General features: G+C 38.2%; 1 protein-coding gene across 1 annotated transcript in view; it reads left to right on the top strand.

Annotated features, from left to right (window-relative positions):
• LOC150088349 (protein TSLIG3A-like) overlaps positions 1-20,008 on the top strand; it is a 188,739-nt gene that overhangs the window by 32,080 nt on the left and 136,651 nt on the right. The window contains exons 2-3 of the mRNA XM_090369461.1: positions 899-1,047; positions 6,641-6,697. Coding sequence (XP_090225587.1) covers positions 899-1,047; positions 6,641-6,697 — 206 coding nt within the window. The remainder of the gene's footprint in view (positions 1-898; positions 1,048-6,640; positions 6,698-20,008) is intronic.

Raw genomic sequence — 20,008 nt, 5'->3', positions numbered from 1 at the left:
TGCTTGCAGCCTGTGACAAGAAATTTTTGCATATTTATTGATTGTTTTAGCAGTCACTTCTCTTGTGTTGTGGAAGTGGGTAGTTTGAATAAATTTATAAAAGGAATTGAAAGATTATTATAGAGAGTGGATAGGTGATGTGACAAATTTTTTTTTTTTTTTTTTTGGCTAATGCTGTATAAGCATGCTTCCTTACTTCATTTGCCAGTACGAATACTAAGTAGCTGCGAGCTAACAGTTAGTTACTGTAATTGTGGGTTGCTTTTACCAAAAAAGGCTGAAGTTATGTAAAATGCAACGTCTGCGAGGTGATCTGATTAAGGTGTATAAAGCTTTGAATGGTTTGAGCAAGCTCAATGCTGATGGGATTCTTCCTCTTGCTTGAGGGGGCATAAATTCAAATTGAGGAAATACAATTACAGAATAATGTAAGAAATTTGCCTTTACTTCCTAGTGGTTGATTGATCGAACAAACTTCCATCTGTAGTTGTGCAAATTGATTGCTTAAATAAATTCAAGGAAGAACTGGACAAAATTTTGGAGCAAATGGAGAGGTGAAATGGGAATTTTTTTTTTTTTTTATTGACTGATGCTTGTTTTCTTGCATTATATGCTATCACTAATGCTAGTATCAAATACTTGTAAGAAATGAAGTACTGGCTAGAATGGAAAGTGTCTGGATTCTTGTCATTCTTTTTAGAATTTTGTGTTAGATCCGTGACATAACGTGGAACAGTATATTAGAACAGTATTTAGGTAATATATGAAAATATTTCTTTTTTGATGTTAATTTGGCTGGTTGCTCACTATTAAACATTTAATTTTTAACGATTGTTCAATTTAAATTTTTAATTTAATTTAAATTTAAAGTTAATTTTTATTAATTGTTTCATTTTAGCTATTCAGGATCTGCATTAAAGGATTGTGTTTTTCAAGAGGCTGTCGAAGGAGGTCCTAAAAGTATAGAATATACCCAGTTAGTTGAATGGTTAAGTACAGAACTTCAGGGGGTTTGTAAACTGGAAAGCTGTGTAAATGCAATTTCAAGTAAGTTTAATTTTCTTATTATGTTTAGGTTGAGGTTTCCTCGAATAAAATACTTCTTTATAGAATGCTGTATGGCTCGACAAATCAGGTTGCTAAGTTATCATGACAACTAAGAAATCCAGCCTGCTGACTATTATTTTACAGATCTAGTGGCTGTGAATTTGAACCATAAATTCTTTTATCGCTGTGGTGTGTTTCTTGTCATGTGGACCCAGTAGCGGATTAAGGTCGGTTGAAGCCCCGGGCGCAGAAGAAAATATTGGGCCCCTTAAAAAAAAGAGAGAGACAGGAAAAATAAAAATACATGTTAACCAATTTTTTTAAATAAATAAAAAATATTATGTACTATTAATGTTTTATTTCCAATAAAATTTGAATATAATATAGTTAATAATAGCATAATAATAATCACAAAGTTTTGAACTAATAGTTGAACATACTAGTTCAACTAATTTGTTGGGGTTTTGTGTATAAAGTCGGGGTTTTGCGTGGGCCCTTCAGAAGTCGGGGTCCAGGGCGCGCGCCTGGTGCGCCCGCCGTTAAATCCGCCTCTGTGTGGACCTCTGACAAAAGTTCTGTTTCAGTGGACTCTTTAATGCAAAACTATCAACAATTTGTTATGGTGTCATCTCTCTCTGTTTATCTGTTTTAGCTAGCTTTAGTTACCAAAACCAGCTAGCTAACTTTAATAAGAAGAAAGATCTGCAGTTGAAAATTTATAGGGACAACATCAGTGCACTCCTTTTTTAACTTAGCAACTAAGGTATGGTATTTATTTTTCTATTGTTCCTTCCCAAGTGAGTTTGTGGTTTCCCCAATACCAAGCACAGATCTAGTCTCCTATAAGACTGTACATTGATTCTTTCCTCCCAAGTGAAATCTAAACAAATAAGAACATGTCCCACAGTTTTAAATAAAGGTTCAAATCAAAAATATATTTATTGAGTTAAATTTTATATATAAATCTAATGGAGAAAAAGTTCAAGTTTTTCAAATATAAAAGTCTAAGAAAGTCTTTATAACTTTTAAAACTGTGATTCCCTTCTAAAGTGTTTGTTGAAGTGTGTTTACTCTAATATCTAGAACAATTAAAAACTTTAGTCATTACATTGCTGCAAACTTAGTGTTACTGCCCATTTCCTTTACCATAAAGAGAGTATGTTATAGTTCTTGTTTCTAATTATGTTCAGGTAATCTTACAATTTCTTTTACCATAAAGGGTGAAGATTTGTTAATTTGCAGTATTAGAATCCTTTAAAATCATGGCTGTTCTTAACTTTGATCAGAAGACATTTCAAATAAATGAGATTTTTTTTTTTTTCACTCTAATAATGCATGTCTAAGTCCTGTAATTTCACACAAAAGTATGATATTTTCATCTAACTTCATTTATTGCAACCTTGTAACGTACAGCCTTTCTTTCCTTTTAACATTTAAAGGTACTGCTCTTATTATAGTCTAATTTGATTTCTCATTCTCTCTACTTGGTGCCTCTTGTGGTTAGCATTTGTTCATTTACAATAACACATCCTTGTTTTTGTGTGCTTGTGCTGTAAATTGCTGTCTGTTAGAATTGTGGCTAAGTAATACTTTGCTTCACTTTAATAAAAAATAAAACTGTTTATGCTAAAACTATTTCCAATGAACATATTTATACATTCTGAACAAAGCTATCTTTTATTTTCTGTATAAAACAAAACCAGTGTTAATACATCGAGGGTAAACTTTTAATTTTGAAAAGTCTTTTCTTCTTGTTTTGCATGAATATATAAATTGACAGATAAAATTAATGGTTAGTATTGTCTTCCAGTCTTTAATAGAGCAAATCTTAAATGATGGAAGGAACAGTGTGAAGAGTAATAGCCCAATCAATCATATCTGGCTTTCATTAGGATAGGACAAAAAGTAGTTACCTGGAGAGCATTTTGTAATTAGTTCTGTTAGAACTTTTTTTTTTTCTGTTATTATAGAAAAATTTCTCTTTCAACTAATTTAAATTTTTAAATTTAATAAAGTAGTAGCTAAATACAGCATTTTGAAAGTTAGAATTTCTGGACTGTACCCTGCAATAGATGCAAAAACTTTTCCCAATCATTTTGATTGCCAAGAGCCATAGATACACCCATTGCATTGAGTGAGCTCATGGAGGGTCATTTCTAAAGTGAGCTTATGGTTACTTTAGAATGAACAGATAAATGTACATATAGACAACCAAAATGACAAATCATTTTGATTGTCTATATGTACATTTATCTGTTTGTCACATGCATAAAACAAATTTTATCCATTTATATTTGATCAAAAGAAAAATATTCAAAGATTGTCCACTTATTAGAACATTACACTGCTTATAGTTGACTATTGGAGCTTTGTTTACACGCACAGTGTTTGTAAGTCAGGTGTATACAAATATACAACTCGGGAGTGCCCCAATGATTTATCATCACTTTTGTTTTTTCAGTTTTGTTGCTTTGGTATGCTAGCAATAATTAATTTACCATTTATAACTAATTTTAACATATAGATAAAAGTTAATTACATGAAGAAATTTAAACGCCTATAATTTTTCCAGAATTTAATTATCAACAGACCATTCGATATGAATGATAGATATTGGCTGCTGTAGGAAGTTGGCATTACACAGATTCAACTCGCAACCAGGGCAAAATGATGAGTTTAAAATACAGTTGTTTTAACCTCATCATGTGAGTTAAGAAGAAGAGTTTCTGTGTAAGAATTGTTCCAGAAGACTTGTTTTTCGTATTTTCTCCCCCTCCAAAATCCCCACCGGATAACTAACGTTTTGTAAGTGTGAAAGAAATTTTTCAAGACCTTGAACTACTTTGAATGGGATGCAAACTATGGCACTGTGTGGACATTTGTACCACTATGCATATGTAAATTGAATTAATTATCACCGATCACCTTTATAAATAACCATCTACTTATAAATAACCACAAAATAAATAAAAACAAATTTTGTTATTTATTTTATGTCAAAAGATATTTATGTTATAAACATAGTGATAATGTCCAAGAGGTGAAGCTGATGAATTAGGTAACAAGAAATATCATTACTTTGAAATGAGATAAGCTATATTAGTACTTTCTAATGATCATTTAATTCTTAAGGAGAACACAATCTTTAGTGGCAGAACACTCGAGCTATCTGTAACCACAGATATTTTTAAGAATTTTTTTATCACGCCTTTAGGAGCTAAAGATACCATTAACACACATATATATGTAATTTCAAAATAAATTTATGTGCAAGAAGTTATCTGCTGTAGTACATATGACTTGGTCACAAAGACACTGGATCCAAAAAATAATTTCGATATCATATACTTGAATTTCAGGAAAGCTTTTGATACTGTTACACATGGAAGATTAATGTACAAATTGGAGCAGTATGGCATTAAGGGCAAGTTGCTACAATGGGGATAAAAGGATGGTTGAGTAGGAGAAGACAGAGTGGTAATCAGTGGACACTGCTCTTCATGGACTAGTGTTATTAATGGTGTCCCCCAAGGTTCGGTGTTGGGCCCATTGTTGTTTTGTATATTTATTGATGAAAGTATATCAAGGTTAATATCGAAGATTGCAGATGATAAAAGGGTTGGCAGAGTTGTTAATGACAGTATGCTACTGCAACGGGATCTAGAAAAGTTGGGCAGATGGCCTGAGAAGTGGCAACTGAATGTTTAACATTGACAATGCAAAGTACTGCATAAGAGTAGCAGTAACCCCAGAGAAATGTACCAACTGTGTAGTGTTACACTCAGGGTAGTGGAGAATGAAAGAGACCTGGGGGTAATTGTGCAGTCAGATATGAAATTTTCTGACCAGTGTGGACAGGCTGCCAGAGCAGGTCATGGTGTCTTGTCAATAATAAACAGGAATTTTGCTAGCAGGAATATGGAGGTGATTATTAGCATGAGCATGGATAGAGGCATATGATTGAAGAAAACAGGCATATACAGCATCAGCAAAAAAAAAAACAAAAAAACATTCCCATTTCACCCATCCATTTTCTCCAACTGTTTGTCTAGTTCTGTCTTGAATTTATTTAAGCTGTCAAATTATACAACAAGAGATGGAAATCTGTTCCAGCAATCAACTACCTGCTGGCTAAAGGCAAATTTCTACACATCTATTCCACAACTGTCTTTCCTCAATTTGAATTTATGTCACCTTAGGCGATTAATTTGGGTAAGAGGAAGAATCCCATCAGCATTGAGCTTGCTCAAATCGTTCAAAGCCTTAAACACCTCATTCAGATCACCTCGCAGGTATAGTCTCCAGGCACTGTAATTTGCAAAACTTAATCCTTTCTAAGTAAGAGCAACCCTTTGTTCCATTCACTAATCTTGTTGCCCTTCTCTTTACTCGTTCCAGCAGCTCTACATCCTTTCTAAAATGAGACCTCCAGACCTGTATACAGTACTGAAGGTGTGGCCTGACCATTGCCATATACCAGTATATCATTGACATTCCTGTATATCATTGACAAAACACTATGAACTACTCTTGCAGACCATCTGCACTGCTCAGAAAACTTCATATTTGACTGCACAATACCCCTCAGGTCCTTTTCATTCTCTACCACCCTGAGTGTAGTACCACACAGTTGATATGTTAACCTGGGGTTACTGCTACCCATATGCAGTACTTTACATTTGTCAATGTTAAACTTCAGTTGCCACCTCTCAGCACATCTGCTCAACTTTTCTAGGTCCTGTTGCAGTAGCGTACAGTCATTAGTGTCATTAACAACCCTTCCAACCTTCGTATCGGCTGCAAACTTAGACATTAATATAACATAAATATCATTAATAAATACAGAAAACAATAATGGACCCAACACCGAACCCTGGGGGTGATACAAAGGTTGGCAGGGTTGTTAATGACAGTAATGGCAGTGTGCTACTGCAACAGGATCTTGAAAATTTGGGTAGATGGGCTGAGAAGTGGCATCTGAAGTTTAACATTGACAAATGCAAAGTACTGCATATGGGTAGAAGTAAACCCAGAGGAACGTACCAGCTATGTGGTACTGTACTATACTTAGGGTGGTAGAAAATGAAAAAGACCTGGGAGTAATTGTGCAGTCAGATATTAAATTTTTCTTAGCAATGCAAACAGACTGCCAGAGCAGGTCAATCAAATACAGGAATTTTGCTAGTGGGCAAAAGGAGGCAAATCATTTTGCTCCCTGTTAGAGTTAAAAAAAAAACTTCTGTTCTCCACTTCCCTACAGAACATAACTTACAGAAATGTAGGGTTATGTTCTGTGAATGACCCATAAAACTTGACTGTGATTTCAAAAAAAAAAAAATTTGTGAAAAGCAAGGTTTAAGGGTAGTTAGCTGTAATTATTTATGAATGATGTTTAAATATCTGACTGTAATTTGGAAGCCAATGTGAGAGTTCAGTTGGTCTGTTAGCAATGTGAATGCATTGCAAGAAAACAAATAACAAGCATGAGTCTGTTGTGTGTGTGCGACTAATCTTTCATTATATTTAGGGATATATTTTATTTTATTGATTATATATATATATATATATATATTTTTTTTTTTTTTTTTAATAGGTGCTGAAGATTCCAGTTCTTTTCTCTTGGAACTAAGCTCATTATTGAAAGAAATGAGTATGCAGTTTTCTTCTTTTTTTTTTTCTATTTATTTTGAAATGCAGTTACACTGATTTTTTAACTTTTATGTACAAGATTTAAGAAATGCAAATTACCAGTCTGCTATAGCACTTAGTTATATACAGATGCTGAGTAAATTTTGTAAGGTATTGGCAAGGCATAAAGTATTAGTAAATAGTATTGGCAAATGATGTAAGGGCAAAAAAAAAAAAATAAACCCTACCACCTTATCTATCTCCTATACAAGAGGTGATCATTTAATACCTGTCCAGCTGAGCCTTAAACTTATTTAGGCTATCAACTTCCACGACAAGGGATGGAAGTCTGTTCCACCTACCAACCACCCGCTGGCTAAAGGCAAATTTCCGCACATCTATCCTACATCTGTCTTTCCTCAATTTGAACTTATGCCCTCTCAGGTGATTATTCTGAGCAAGACTGGTTCAAGGTCATATCTTAATTGTCATCACCTTAATCTTCTGTAGATTTCTCCTACTCGAAATTAACTCTCCCTTGAACTTTATACACTTTCGCCACCATCGTACCCACGTATTAAATGCTTCTTGCAAGCCATTTTTCGAAAGACTGCGAAGGTCTTCCATTGTAACTCTGCAAGCATCATTGTCAGATGTGAAACACTTGCCTTTCAGAGCTTTCTTCAGTTGGAGAAACAGGAAGAAATCACACAGGGCTGTTTGGTGAATAAGGGGGATGTGGCAGAAACTTGCCACCTATGGCAATGATCATGGACTGCATATGGGTCCTGGCATTGTCTTGATGGAGAAACCACATCACACCTTAAGGATCTCACGAGTGGCACACAGGTTTGTCTCTGAGCACCTCAGAGTATTCTTCCTTATTCTTAGTTATTCCACAACGCACAAAATGTATAACAAGAATGGTTTTTATGTCAAAAACACAAGAACCATTTGTTTTTTGAAATTTCTTAGCTCTTGGTGAATCAGAATGCTTCCACTGACTACTGTTGTTTTATCAAGTGAAAAGGCAGTTTCATCACAGGTCACTATTTGATTTAAGAAGTTTTGACCCTGTGTTTCAAAACGATCAAGCATTTCTTTGCACGTGTCTACTCTTTGCTGTTTTTGTCCAGCAGTCAAATTGTGTGGAATCCAGCTGGCACAGATTCATGACATTTTCAGGTGATCTTTCACACTATTGTAAGCACTACTGTATGAAATAGACATTCTAACAGCTAATTAACAGCTAATTAACATAGAGTGATTTGCCTGTCTTCATCCAAGATTTAGCATTAGCATTAGTAGAGGCATTTGATGCAAGAAAGCAAGCTTATGCAGCATCAGCCAAAAAAAAAAAATAAAGTAAAATAAATAAATAAAAAATAACCACTTCCACTTCACCCCTCTGTTCGTTCGAAATACCTGTCCAGCTGAGCCTTAAACTTATTTAGGCTATCAACTTCCACGACAAGGGATGGAAGTCTGTTCCACCTACCAACCACCCGCTGGCTAAAGGCAAATTTCCGCACATCTATCCTACATCTGTCTTTCCTCAATTTGAACTTATGCCCTCTCAGGTGATTATTCTGAGCAAGAGGAAGAATCCCATCAGCATTGAGCATGCTCAAACCATTCAAGGCTTTGTACACCTCTATCAGATCACCTCGCTGGTGCCTAGTCTGCAGACACTGTAATTCGCAAAACTTAAGCCTTTCTTCGTAAGAGCACCGCTTTGTTCCATTCACTAATCTTGTTGCTCTTCTCTGTACTCGTTCCAGAAGCTCTACATCCTTCTTGAAATGAGGCCTCCAGGCCTGTATACAGTACTCTAGGTGTGGCCTGACCATTGCCTTATACAAGGGAATAATCACCTCCTTATCCCTGCTAGAAAAATTCCTATATATCATTGACAATACACCATGAGCTACTCTTGCAGCCTGTCTGCACTGCTCAGAGAACTTCATATCTGCCTGCACAACCACCCCCCAGGTCCCTTTCATTCTCTACCACTGTCAGTGTAGTACCACAGAGTTGATACGTTGCTCTGGGGTTGCTGTTTCCCATATGTAGTACTTTACATTTGTCAATGTTAAACTTCATTTGCCACCTCTCAGCCCATCTGCTCAACCTTTCCAGATCCTGTTGCAGCAACATAGTGTCAGTAGTGTCCTTGACAACCCTGCCAACCTTCGTATCGTCTGCAAACTTGGACATTAAGCTTGATATACCATCATCAATATCATTTATAAATACAGAGAACAATAAAGGACCCAATACTGAACCCTGAGGGACTCCACTAATAACATTAGTCCACGATGAGCAGTGTCCATTGATTACCACTCTCTGTCTTCTCCCTCTCAACCACCCCTTTATCCATAGCAGCAATTTGCCTCCAATGCCACACTGCTCCAATTTGTGCAGCAGTCTTCCATGTGCAACGATATCAAAAGCCTTTCTAAGATCCAAGTATATAATATCAAAGTTATTCCCTGCATCCAGTTCTTTTGTGACTGCATCATAGTATCCAATCAAATTGGTCAGGCAAGACTTCCCCTTAACAAAACCATGCTGTGTCCAAGCTATAACTGAAGTCTTGTCTAGATGATCCTGCAGTGTTCTTTAACCAGTGCCTCCATTAATTTTCCGGGAACAGGAGTTAAACTCACAGGTCTATAATTACTTGTGTCAGCCTTTGATCCTCCCTTGTGAATTGGGGTCACATTTGCACATCTCCAGTCCATGGGTACGTCCCATGAGTCCAAGGAAGCTCTCATAATTATGGCTAAGGGTTTGCTTACTTCCTTTGCTGCCTCCTTTAATATAACTGGATAGATCCCATCCACCCCGGTGCCTTTCTTGTGTTTATCTTCAACAATTTCTCCTCCACTTTATTCTCAGTTATTACAAGATTCTGTAGCTTACTGCTAGAGTTGAATACACCTCTGGCATTCCCCTCGTTGAATAACTCCTCATGTGTGAATGTCGATGCAAAATATTCATATAGTTTGTTAGCTACCTGAGCAGGGTCATCGACAGTTGACCCATCGATATCAAGTGGACCAATCTGATTCATCCCCTTCCTTCTAGAGTTTACATAAGTAAAGAACTCTTTGCTGTTTTTCTTCGCATCCCTTGCCAAGGATCTCTCGTAATCTGCCTTCGCCTGCCTGACCTCCTTTGTAACTTGGTTACAGATCAACTTGTATCTATCATAGGCTTCTGTGTCACGTGTTAATTTGTATGTATCCCATGCATTTTTCTTCTCTGCCATATGCTTCATTAGTTCATCTGATATCCATTTAGGCCTAAACCTTGAACAATATTTCTTAGATGGTATGTAAAGCCTAGTAGCTTGCAAGATAAGTTCTTTGAATGCTTCCCATTTTGAATTTGCTGTTGGTAACATCATCAGTTGATCCCACTGTATAGAATTTAAATACTGTCTCAGTCCATCGTAGTCGCCTTTACGAAAGCAATACCCCTTCCCTTTACCCCTAATGGTAGTTACCTCTTTGAGTAACTCCCACTTCAACACACTGTGATCACTGCCACCTAGTGGTTCATTTATCTGCAGATTCTTAATGCATGAAGAATCACTACTGATAATCAAATCAAGAGTATTACTCCCTCTAGTTGCCTCCCGAACATGCTGATGTAGAAAACAATCATCCAATAAATCCACAAAAGCCTTGCTATTGTGTGAGTGACCAGCCCCCAAATTCCAGTCGATATCTGGGAAATTAAAATCCCCCATTATAAGACTCTCTGATTTACTGGCCCACTCTATTTCTCTGTACAGTTTCTTATTATACTCATCAGCGTCATTAGGCCTATAGCACACTCATACTCTCAATTTTGATCTCCCAATGCTTATGTCACACCAAACTGACTTGACACTGCACTGTCCAGTGATGTCGACTGGCTTCACTTCCTTGGATTTTATGTGTTTCTTAATTAATAGCATAACCCCTCCTCCCTTCCTATCCTGTCTATCCTTTTTGTAGACATTGTACTCCCCAAATTCCAGTTCTGCATTCCTTATATCTGTGTGACACCACGTCTCTGAAATCCCAACAATATCTGCCTTTGATATTTTGAGCAATAACTCAAATTCATCAAATTTATTTACTAAACTCCTAGCATTGGTGTACACGCAAGTATACATGCACCTGCTCTTCCTCTTAGCCACCCTAACACAACCCATGTGTTTACTTGTACCCCCATGATTCCCAGCAGTCTCTCTAATATCCTGCATCTTATTTTCCAGGCTGCTGCTTATTCCAATAGAAGCAGTGCAAGAATCACTTTCTCCTCTGCCAGTGGCTACTGTTAATCTATTAGTCCTTGTATCCCCCCAATCTAGCAGTTTTCCGACCCACCTAACACTGCCTCGATAACTTCAGCAAACATTCTTGCACCCTTTCTATTTAAGTGTATCCCATCCCTGTAGAAGCAGTCTCTCCTGTTAACAAGTACAGACCAGGCTGAAAAAAAAATTCAACCCCTTGAGTCCTGCACAATCTTTCCAGGGCCGAATTGATCGACAGGGCTCTCATCATATACTCCCTCCTATCGTGTCTGGGCAGAATTGCAGACACTTTCAAATTCAACCCTAATTCACGGCTTTTTTTCATCAGTGACCTGTACTTGTTGAGTAATTCCGCCGGTCTCCTAAGAGTAGAAGACCAGCGGAATTTCCTGGGCTTTAGCAATTTGCTCAGGAGTTGAGGAGAAAGGCTGAACAGGTCTCTTGCAACAGACTCATGGCCTTTACCAAATCTCTTGTGCCATTTAAATATGGCTGTCGTACCAAGACACTCGTTACCATACACTTCATTCGTATCTTTAACTGTTTCTGATGCATTTAAGCTCCGTCTGACACAATAACACTGTTCAATCTGTATGTCCAACATTGCTTTAAAATGATTCTCAGTGATACGCGACTAAAAACTCTTCATGCAACACTGGCTTGACAAGTACTGGCATGCACACACAGTCTGCTCAGTAGCGATCAGGGAGAGTGCCTCTAGTGGCAGTTCTGGAAAGTTTGTGCATAAACATAAAATCTTGTACATCTCGTAATTTGTTTAATCCTTACTTAAATTTATTCAAACTTATCAATTACTCTGTGACTGAAAGCACATTTTCACACATTTCTCTCCTGCAGTCATCCCTTTAATTTAAGTTTGTCCTGTTATGTGTATTGTCTGAGAAAGGATGTATCAGCATTTAGTTTGCTAAATCGATTCAAAGCCTTAAACACTTCAATCAGGTCTCTTAACAGTTGCTTAGTTTCCAAGTGCTGCAATTTACAGAACTGAAGACTTTCGTGGTAAGAATACCCTTTTGTGTCCTTGACTAAATCTTGTTGCTCTTTTCTGCACCCATTCCAACGGTTCCACATACTTCTTAATATGATGCTTCCAGACCCATTTCAGTACTTAAGATGCCACCTAACCATTGTTTTGTACAGTGGGATAACCACTGTATAAATTTCTTGTCACTAACAATAATCATTTTAAAATTTCTGTTTTATACTCTGGCACAACTTCATAAGTCAGAAGTTTTCAACTAATAATTTTGACAAAAATTCAATCATTACTATATTTAGTGGTCACATGGGCTTGAACCCTAGTCAATTGAAATGTGTTTTCTGCTGCAACACACTGCTCACTATCAAGCTGGCTTTGAATGCTTCCCATTAAAACCTCAGTGTTTTTAAAACATAAGGAAACTTCCTGTGGATTACACTGCAAACACAGCTTAGATGACTTTGGATATTTTTGAGAATACATAAATGATTGGAATAAGAAGCTATTCAAAAAGAAGAAAAATATTTTATTGTTAGTTGATAACTGTCCTGCATATCACCCGATTCAAAATTTGTCCAACATTAAACTAGTGTTTCTACTTCCCAATGTGACGTAACTTTTACAATCAATGGACGTAGCTGTGTAATCAAGAGTTTGAAAGGATTTTATTAAAGATTTCTGGTTCTACATCTGATCAGTCAAAGAGAACAGAAACTTACCGAGTCTATGTCGATATTGGATGCTATAAATTTATTGAATGATGCATGGAACAACATTACTTCGACAACCATATCAAATTGCTTCAAGAAATCAAAATTAAATTCAAATGAAATTTCAATTGTAGATGAAGAAGATGGAAACGAAGAAAACAACTTGCCATTGACCAAATGGTTGCTACATAACAATGTTGTAGGTTTTAATTCAGATAACATCGATGAATTTGTATGAGTCGATGACAACTTATTAACTAGTGGTCTTCCTACAGAGAGTGACATTGTAGATTCTGTGCTCAACAAAGACGATAACGACGATGGTAAAGATGATAATTGTGACAACGATATGACAATTGAAAGTGAATCAAAATCAGTGTCAACAATCTCACAAGCTCAAGGTGCAATGGACACAGTCAATTTTTTTGAAGGAACTGATGAGACTTAACGCGTTGAGTGTCTTAAGGAGAAATTAAGAAATGTCAAATTGAAATCTTTAAAACAAACATCAATATTAAAATTCATAAATAAAGACTAATTGAAATCGTGTTTAGTATTAAGTGTATGGTTTTAAAATTACAGACAAATAAATTGTGTGTAATATTAAGTGTATTGTAGTTTACATTTCCTGAGATTTCAGTGGCTAGGACCTTAAAAAAAAAAAAAAAACAACTCTCAGGCTGTACACTGAAAGTGAATAGTGCGTTTGATTTTGATGTTTTAATTTTTGACTTGTGGGGCATAACACGGTGTAAGTTGACAGGGGGGAGGAGACTGAAGGCTGGGGAGAAGTAGAAGGGGTCAATAGATGGTGACTCCTGCAGTGGTCAGTGGGGCATGCCCATGCCCCACCAGAAAGAAAAAGGGAGAATGAGGGGTTCAGAGATCTGGCTCCCCCTTGCCCAGGTACCTCGCAGGTGTGGGGGTGCAGATCGCCAAGTGGCTATCGCAACAAGGCTGCAGGTATGGTCCTTGTTTGTGGTGTCATTTCCAGGAGAGTAGCATCCAATGATGGAGTCTTTCATGAAACTAGTGAGTCCTGTCCTTGTCATTTGTCGTGTGTGATAGTCCCTTTTGGCAACAGTGCAGCTGCTGGGCAGGTTGTCTTGTCTGTGGTGTCACTCTCACTCAGTTGTTTTGAGGGCACTGCTGTGCATTTTTTTGGTGGTTCAGTGCTGCATTCTCAGCTTTTCTCCTTGTGAAAATGTCTTGAGTATATTTAGTGAATGCCTCTTATTCGTCGTAGGAATCTTGGAAGTATTTCTTCTGATTTTGTGGGATGAAGGTCAATCTGGTTATAAGCATTTCACGCGAGTCCTCATATTGTGGGCACCGCTGCATGACATGGAACCAGCTCTCGACCTCCCCACAACTGCACAGCGGATTGTCAGTAATTCCTAGCGCGGCGAGTTTCCCGTTGGTAGGGCCGTGACCTGTTAGGAGGAAGGTAGGTGCCAGTCCCGGTTGAAACCAATTTGGTAATTTCAGATAAATTTTTTCTATATATAGCACAGATTTTTGCATGACCTCACCTTTGATCAATGCCACCCATCTGTTTTGCCATTCCAGCTGATGGTGTTTTTGCAGACTCAATATTTCTACCTTCCTGCCGTTTGTTGGCTCAGTAGTGAATCCACAGAATGTCATTTGAATTCCTTTCAAGTAGTAATACAATAGACCCCTGCCTGACAATTTCCAGGTTCAGGGGTAAGGTCCCAGCAATTACTTGGAGAGCTTCCGTGCTTACCGTGTTGCAAGCTTGGATCACTGTGAGGAGGATTGTCTGGTGGGTTGAATCTAGTATCCTCTTTCTTATTTGCAGCCATGGTGGTTTTATGATACCAAATTACTGCAGCATAGATGATCACTGGAACGAATATAGTTTTATAACATAGAGAGAGGACTCTCCTTTTTATGCCCCATTCACGGTGGGTGACTCTTGCAACCATACAAGAATATTTTCTTATTTTGATCCTCGTTCGGGTGAGATGAGGTTTAAACGACAGTTTGGTATCAACACTATACTGAGGTATTTCATTTCGGTGGAGAATTTGGTGGTTTCGTTTATTTTTATCTGAGGGGCCTCCTTTCACTGAGGCTCGCTCCTTTCAGAATGATGGAAGTTTTCTTTTCTGATGAGATATACAGAAAGTTTTCCTCCGTCCACCTTTGAAGTATGTCCAGGGCAGTGTTTGCTTGGTCTTCCAATCGGGCACAAGATTTATTCATCACAGTCAGAATCAGGTCGTCAGCGAATGCCTGAGAACGGACCTGTCCCAGGTCAATGTGCAGGAACTCGTCAAATACCATCTTCCAAAACAGTGGGCCAAGAATTGATGTCCCTGTGGACATCCTCTATGAACTGTTCTGGCTACTCTGTGGTATGGGGTTACAACCTGAATAGATCTCTGAGACAGATATGTTTTTATTGCACTATATAAATTGGCCGGAATTTTGGCTTGTCTTAAGTCTGCCTAGGATGCTCGACCACCAGAGGGAGTTGAACATCCCAGCGCAGTCAACAGCAATAGCCAAGAAATATATATATATTTTTTGGCACTGTTCCACAGTGGTGAGTAGGCTCCTCATGGCGTCCACGGTTGATAAACCAGGTTTAAAGCCGTACTGGCTGGCTGATTCCAATTTGAATCAGCCAGCAGAGTAGTAGTGCTGGATCCTAGGTGCTGGAACGACTGCTAGGTATATAGCAGTCGTTCCAGTAATTTGCTTAATATCATCAGCAGGGCAATCAGTCAGTAAGAATTTGGCAGCTGTGGGTCTTTAATTGGGTTCTTCAGGATTAATTTCACTGTGGCTGTTCTCCAGTTCTTTGGAAAGTAATTCCAGGCTTTAGTTATATAACTGTAGGAGGAGGTTAGGAGCTAGGTCCACCACCCGCTTAATTGTCTCTGGCTGAAGCATATCTTTGCCTGGGCACTTGTTAGGCCTGATTTGTGCTGCTGCATTTTGTAGCTCTTCTAAAGTGAAGGGTCTCTCCATACCATCTGTCTGGTACTATCATTTAGTTGGCATGTTCTACGCTGTTTTTCAGTACTCGGGGGCCAGCTGCCTCTCTGAATATTCTGTCTAGAAAATTATTGATGGATTGTTCCCACATTGTGAGTGATCCTTGGGGTTTTAGTTGTTAGAATTTCTCTTTTGGGGAGTCTGTGACCACTAGGTAGACTGTATCCCATGGGTCTTCATTTCCAGTGCTTGACATTAGTTGCTCCAAGGCACTCTTTTTACTTTTGTATATTTTTTCTGCATATTGGTTCCTGACTTCCTTGTATCTCTGTCTTAAGACCTCAACTTCATTTTCTGGCCGGGTCCTACATGCATGTTGGAACTCCTTTCTTCACTTTGCCACAACTGTCTGAAGAGTCTGAATTTCGTGATTCCACCACGGCACCTCACCTGGGGTGAGGTTCTTTTTGATTGCTGTCTGGGCAGCTCTGGAAATCAATTCTGTTACTTTTCTTTTCTTGTAGTCTGGGTCTAGTTCTGCTTCTGTTCCTAGTTGATTGGTTTAAATCAACTAAAAAACTGGGAGCTGTGTGAACAGCTCCCAGTTTGGTTTTTTGATTGCAAATCTATGTTGCAGCTGCCTGGGAATCAGGGCTGGTGTTAAGGTTCTTGAGATCGTATAAGTGATTACTCGATGCTCAGAAGTCGTTCACGACCCTCCAACCAGAGCAGTGGGCAGTCAGGTCAGACATGGTGAGTGTGATGTCTATAGTGGCCTCCCATTGTAGGTAGTGTGGCTGGTTTAACATGTGAAGTCTTGAGCCAACAAGGAAGTCTTCCAGGATTTGCCCAGTGTGGGTTCCCGTCGATCCTGCGTGGCACTATGCTACAAGGGTGAGCGACAGTTTACATCTGCTCCTATCAGATTTTTTTGATTTGGGAGCAAGTGCATGAGTCGCTGGAGGTAGTTGATTGTGTAGGTCTGTTCCTGGCCCAGTCTGCAGTATAAAGATACCACGTTGAAGAGACCAACAGGTGAGATGATATGGGGGACTGTCCCCCTGCCAGGATAGGGAGAGAAAGTGGGCCAGACTAGGTGTCCAGTCCAGATCGCCAAAAGGCGAGGTGGCAGCACAGTTGCGGTCACAATTGTTTTTAGTTGTCCAGTTCAGTGTCACTTCAGGTTGATTACTGCAGTCACAGTCATGGCTTTTGGATGTCCAGTTCAGTGTCACTTTAGGTAGATCACAGTCTTGGTTGAGTGTCTCACTAGTCTAGTGTTTGTCTCATGGGGTCAGGGAAAGGAATCAAGGTGTGCTTGTTTTAATTGCAGTCTTCAGGGTTTCCCCTATATACCGTGTAGCATCTGAAAAGGCAAAAAGCCAAGGTCGGCAAGTGTGTGTAAGTATGTGTGGTGTTGTGTTGAGTGCCGGCACCTGGCAACTTTGCAGCCAGGGGACACCTGGTCCCCTGACTCTCAACCTTGGCCACGAGGAGGGGTGCCAGGGACAACTTTATTATCAGAGACACACTCAACCTTGGCCACGAGGAGGGGTGCCAGGGACAACTTTATTATCAGAGACACTTACTGGGGCTATCAGGCAAGCCTGGGAGCCCCAAGATGTTTAGGGAAAAGAAGTGGAGATGAGAATGAGAATTGGAAGGAAACGGAAGGGAAAGATGGATAGAAGATAAGGGGAAGAAGAGTAGACATCCCCTGAAATAGAAGAGAAAAGTTTACAATAGTAAAAAGAAATAGTGTATAGTGAACTATATTTAAACTAATAAAACCTCAATCACCCAGTGCAAACAATTTTTATTTTTGGATTTAATTTTAACCTGTTCTTTCAGGTCCTTCTCAGTATAGCTGGAGTCAGAAATATTTGTATCCAGCAAGTCTTCAATAAATTCCTGATCTGATGTGTCTTTCCCTATATTGTACACAATCATCGTTGGACAGAGTTTTTTGGGCAAATCAACATTAAAATTAAGTTCTTTAAATTTTGTACACTTTAGGAGACTCCAGATCGTCGTTGCTGGTAGTCTCTATTAAGATACACGATCTCTATTTTTCTGCTCTGATCTTCTTTTATCTTAATTTGCTTCAACTGAGCCTTGAATTGCTTAGTTATCACCTTTTTTTGACTTCCTGACTTGTTTTACATTCTGAATCTTGACCTTAACTATAATAACATTCCTTTGCTGAATATCCTTTGGAGCTGTTGCAACTGAAATTTGTTTGCCCATACCTTTCACAGCCACACTGACATAGGTAGCAGCAGTAGGAGCACAAGGTGCAATTTGTTTTTCTAACTTACATTTGAGCTTATCGTTTTCTGTGCTCATTTTCTATTGAGTTAAATATTTTTTTAATCTCAATCATATCAGGAGTGACTGTCACGCCACCCTTCAAAGTATCTAATAGACTATTTCTAAGAGCAAAAACGTAATCTATGGTTGAAGAATCAACCATACCTGCAGAACCCTCTTGGTCTGCAAAATTTGAATTATCCAGCTGTCCTTCAGCTGGTTCCAATCTTGGAAACTGTTTGCCAAAATCATCTAGCTGGATGAAAGACTGTTGAAGATCATGTAGCCCAGCCTCCAGAACTTCTGGGGTGACAGTAAGGTCATCCGGCATTGACGCAGACGAATCTGAAGAATTTAATTCTGACATAGAAGTGTGCATAATATACAGCTTAAACAAGTTATCAGTTATCTTAAATAGACTAGCTAACACCAAAACACTGAGTAGCAGGAAATTCTCAAGAACATATCTGTATAGTTATCACCAATGGTCAACTACACAACAGGGTGGCCCTCAAGACCCTTTATTTAAGTTAGCAAGTAAATTGAATATAAATAATTACTACAAGGTGACAATTAAGTTTCACCAACACAAAATTATATGTCACTATACTTTCCAAAGGAAAACATTGATAAAACCTGGATGAAAAGCCACACAAAACAGAAAAAGGCTGAATCTTGCAATTTTCTATCTCACCAACCGTCAAATAAGGGGGTGCTCAAAAAAACTCACAAAAATAAGTAATTTTGCGCTTTATCCAAAATATTAGTAGCAACCAGGAAGTCCTACGTGGGGCCCACCAAAGGGACTCAAAGTTTTGCCCAAAAAGGCAAATTTGAAAAATTGTTAAAAATCAATAATTATCGATATTTTTACATAGGAACAGGTACCAGGGGCCCTAACCTAAGTCGTATAACCATAAAATACACATTTGTATCCATAATAAACATTCTCTATTGCTCTATATTTCACCTCAATATCAGTTCAACACAATTTGTGGCCTCCACACAAAATGGCAGCCTCCAGAGACAATATGGTAGCCTCCTAAATATAAAACCCACCAGAATTAACATGCAGAGACGCCAAGACAATATATGTATCCATATTTGCAAAAGCAGAACTCAAAAAAAAAAAAAAAATGCTAAGACAGTATACAAGTTTGGCCAATAGTATATCACATTCACTGTGATGTCATGACCTACAGGCTTTCTATCTCGACAGCAAAATCACTACCACCAATGACAATGTTTACACTCAACATTACGATGAGAGAAACCATTTTAGCTTTCCAGCTATAAAACTTACCAACTGGGAGAGCAATTTTGCCAAACATATACATGGCAACACTATTAGAAACCAGACAATTAGAATAATACACATCAATATTATTCTTGATATTCTTGAATAATACACATACATATTATTCTTGATACTCTCATCAAGAATAATATACCTGTCAGTTACATCAGACATCATATTAAAACAGCCATACTTGCAAACCTTAATCTACACCACCCCAATGCCAATCGTAATAGAGTTACTGAAAATATTCTGGACCCGTTTAGAACCACTGATAACACCAATTAATCACCAGAGAATATATTACCTAGAGAAATGACTTCTCATTTTTGATTCCTGGGTTTATTGCACTCAGACGAGGCTTGTCGTCTGAGTGCAAAATAATAATAAAAGTATTATTATAAGTGACAGGTACAACCTATTTTGAACACCAGATTTATTGCACTCAGAGGAGGCTCGTCGTCTGACTGCGCTGTAACCCTAGGGAATGCTCCAATGTGTGTAAATATGATGATGCACTGTAACCTGGTTGACCAAAAATTCCCTCCCCCAATAAACAGACAATCTATTACTGGCAATTTAACAACTTGCACCAATCCTCCCAACAACAGAATAATCCCACCTGCAGTATTATTTTAACCATGTATTAACCATTCATGTCAGTAAATTACAAACAGTTTAAAACTAATAGATACAGGGTGGAAATTCACATTGAAGGAGGCTTTAAATATGTA

Source organism: Mastigoproctus giganteus, chromosome 3, assembly GCF_048544385.1.
Source record: "Mastigoproctus giganteus isolate SK-2022 chromosome 3, ASM4854438v1, whole genome shotgun sequence".
Taxonomy (NCBI): domain Eukaryota; kingdom Metazoa; phylum Arthropoda; class Arachnida; order Uropygi; family Thelyphonidae; genus Mastigoproctus; species Mastigoproctus giganteus.
This window is presented reverse-complemented; position numbering and strand designations above follow the sequence as displayed.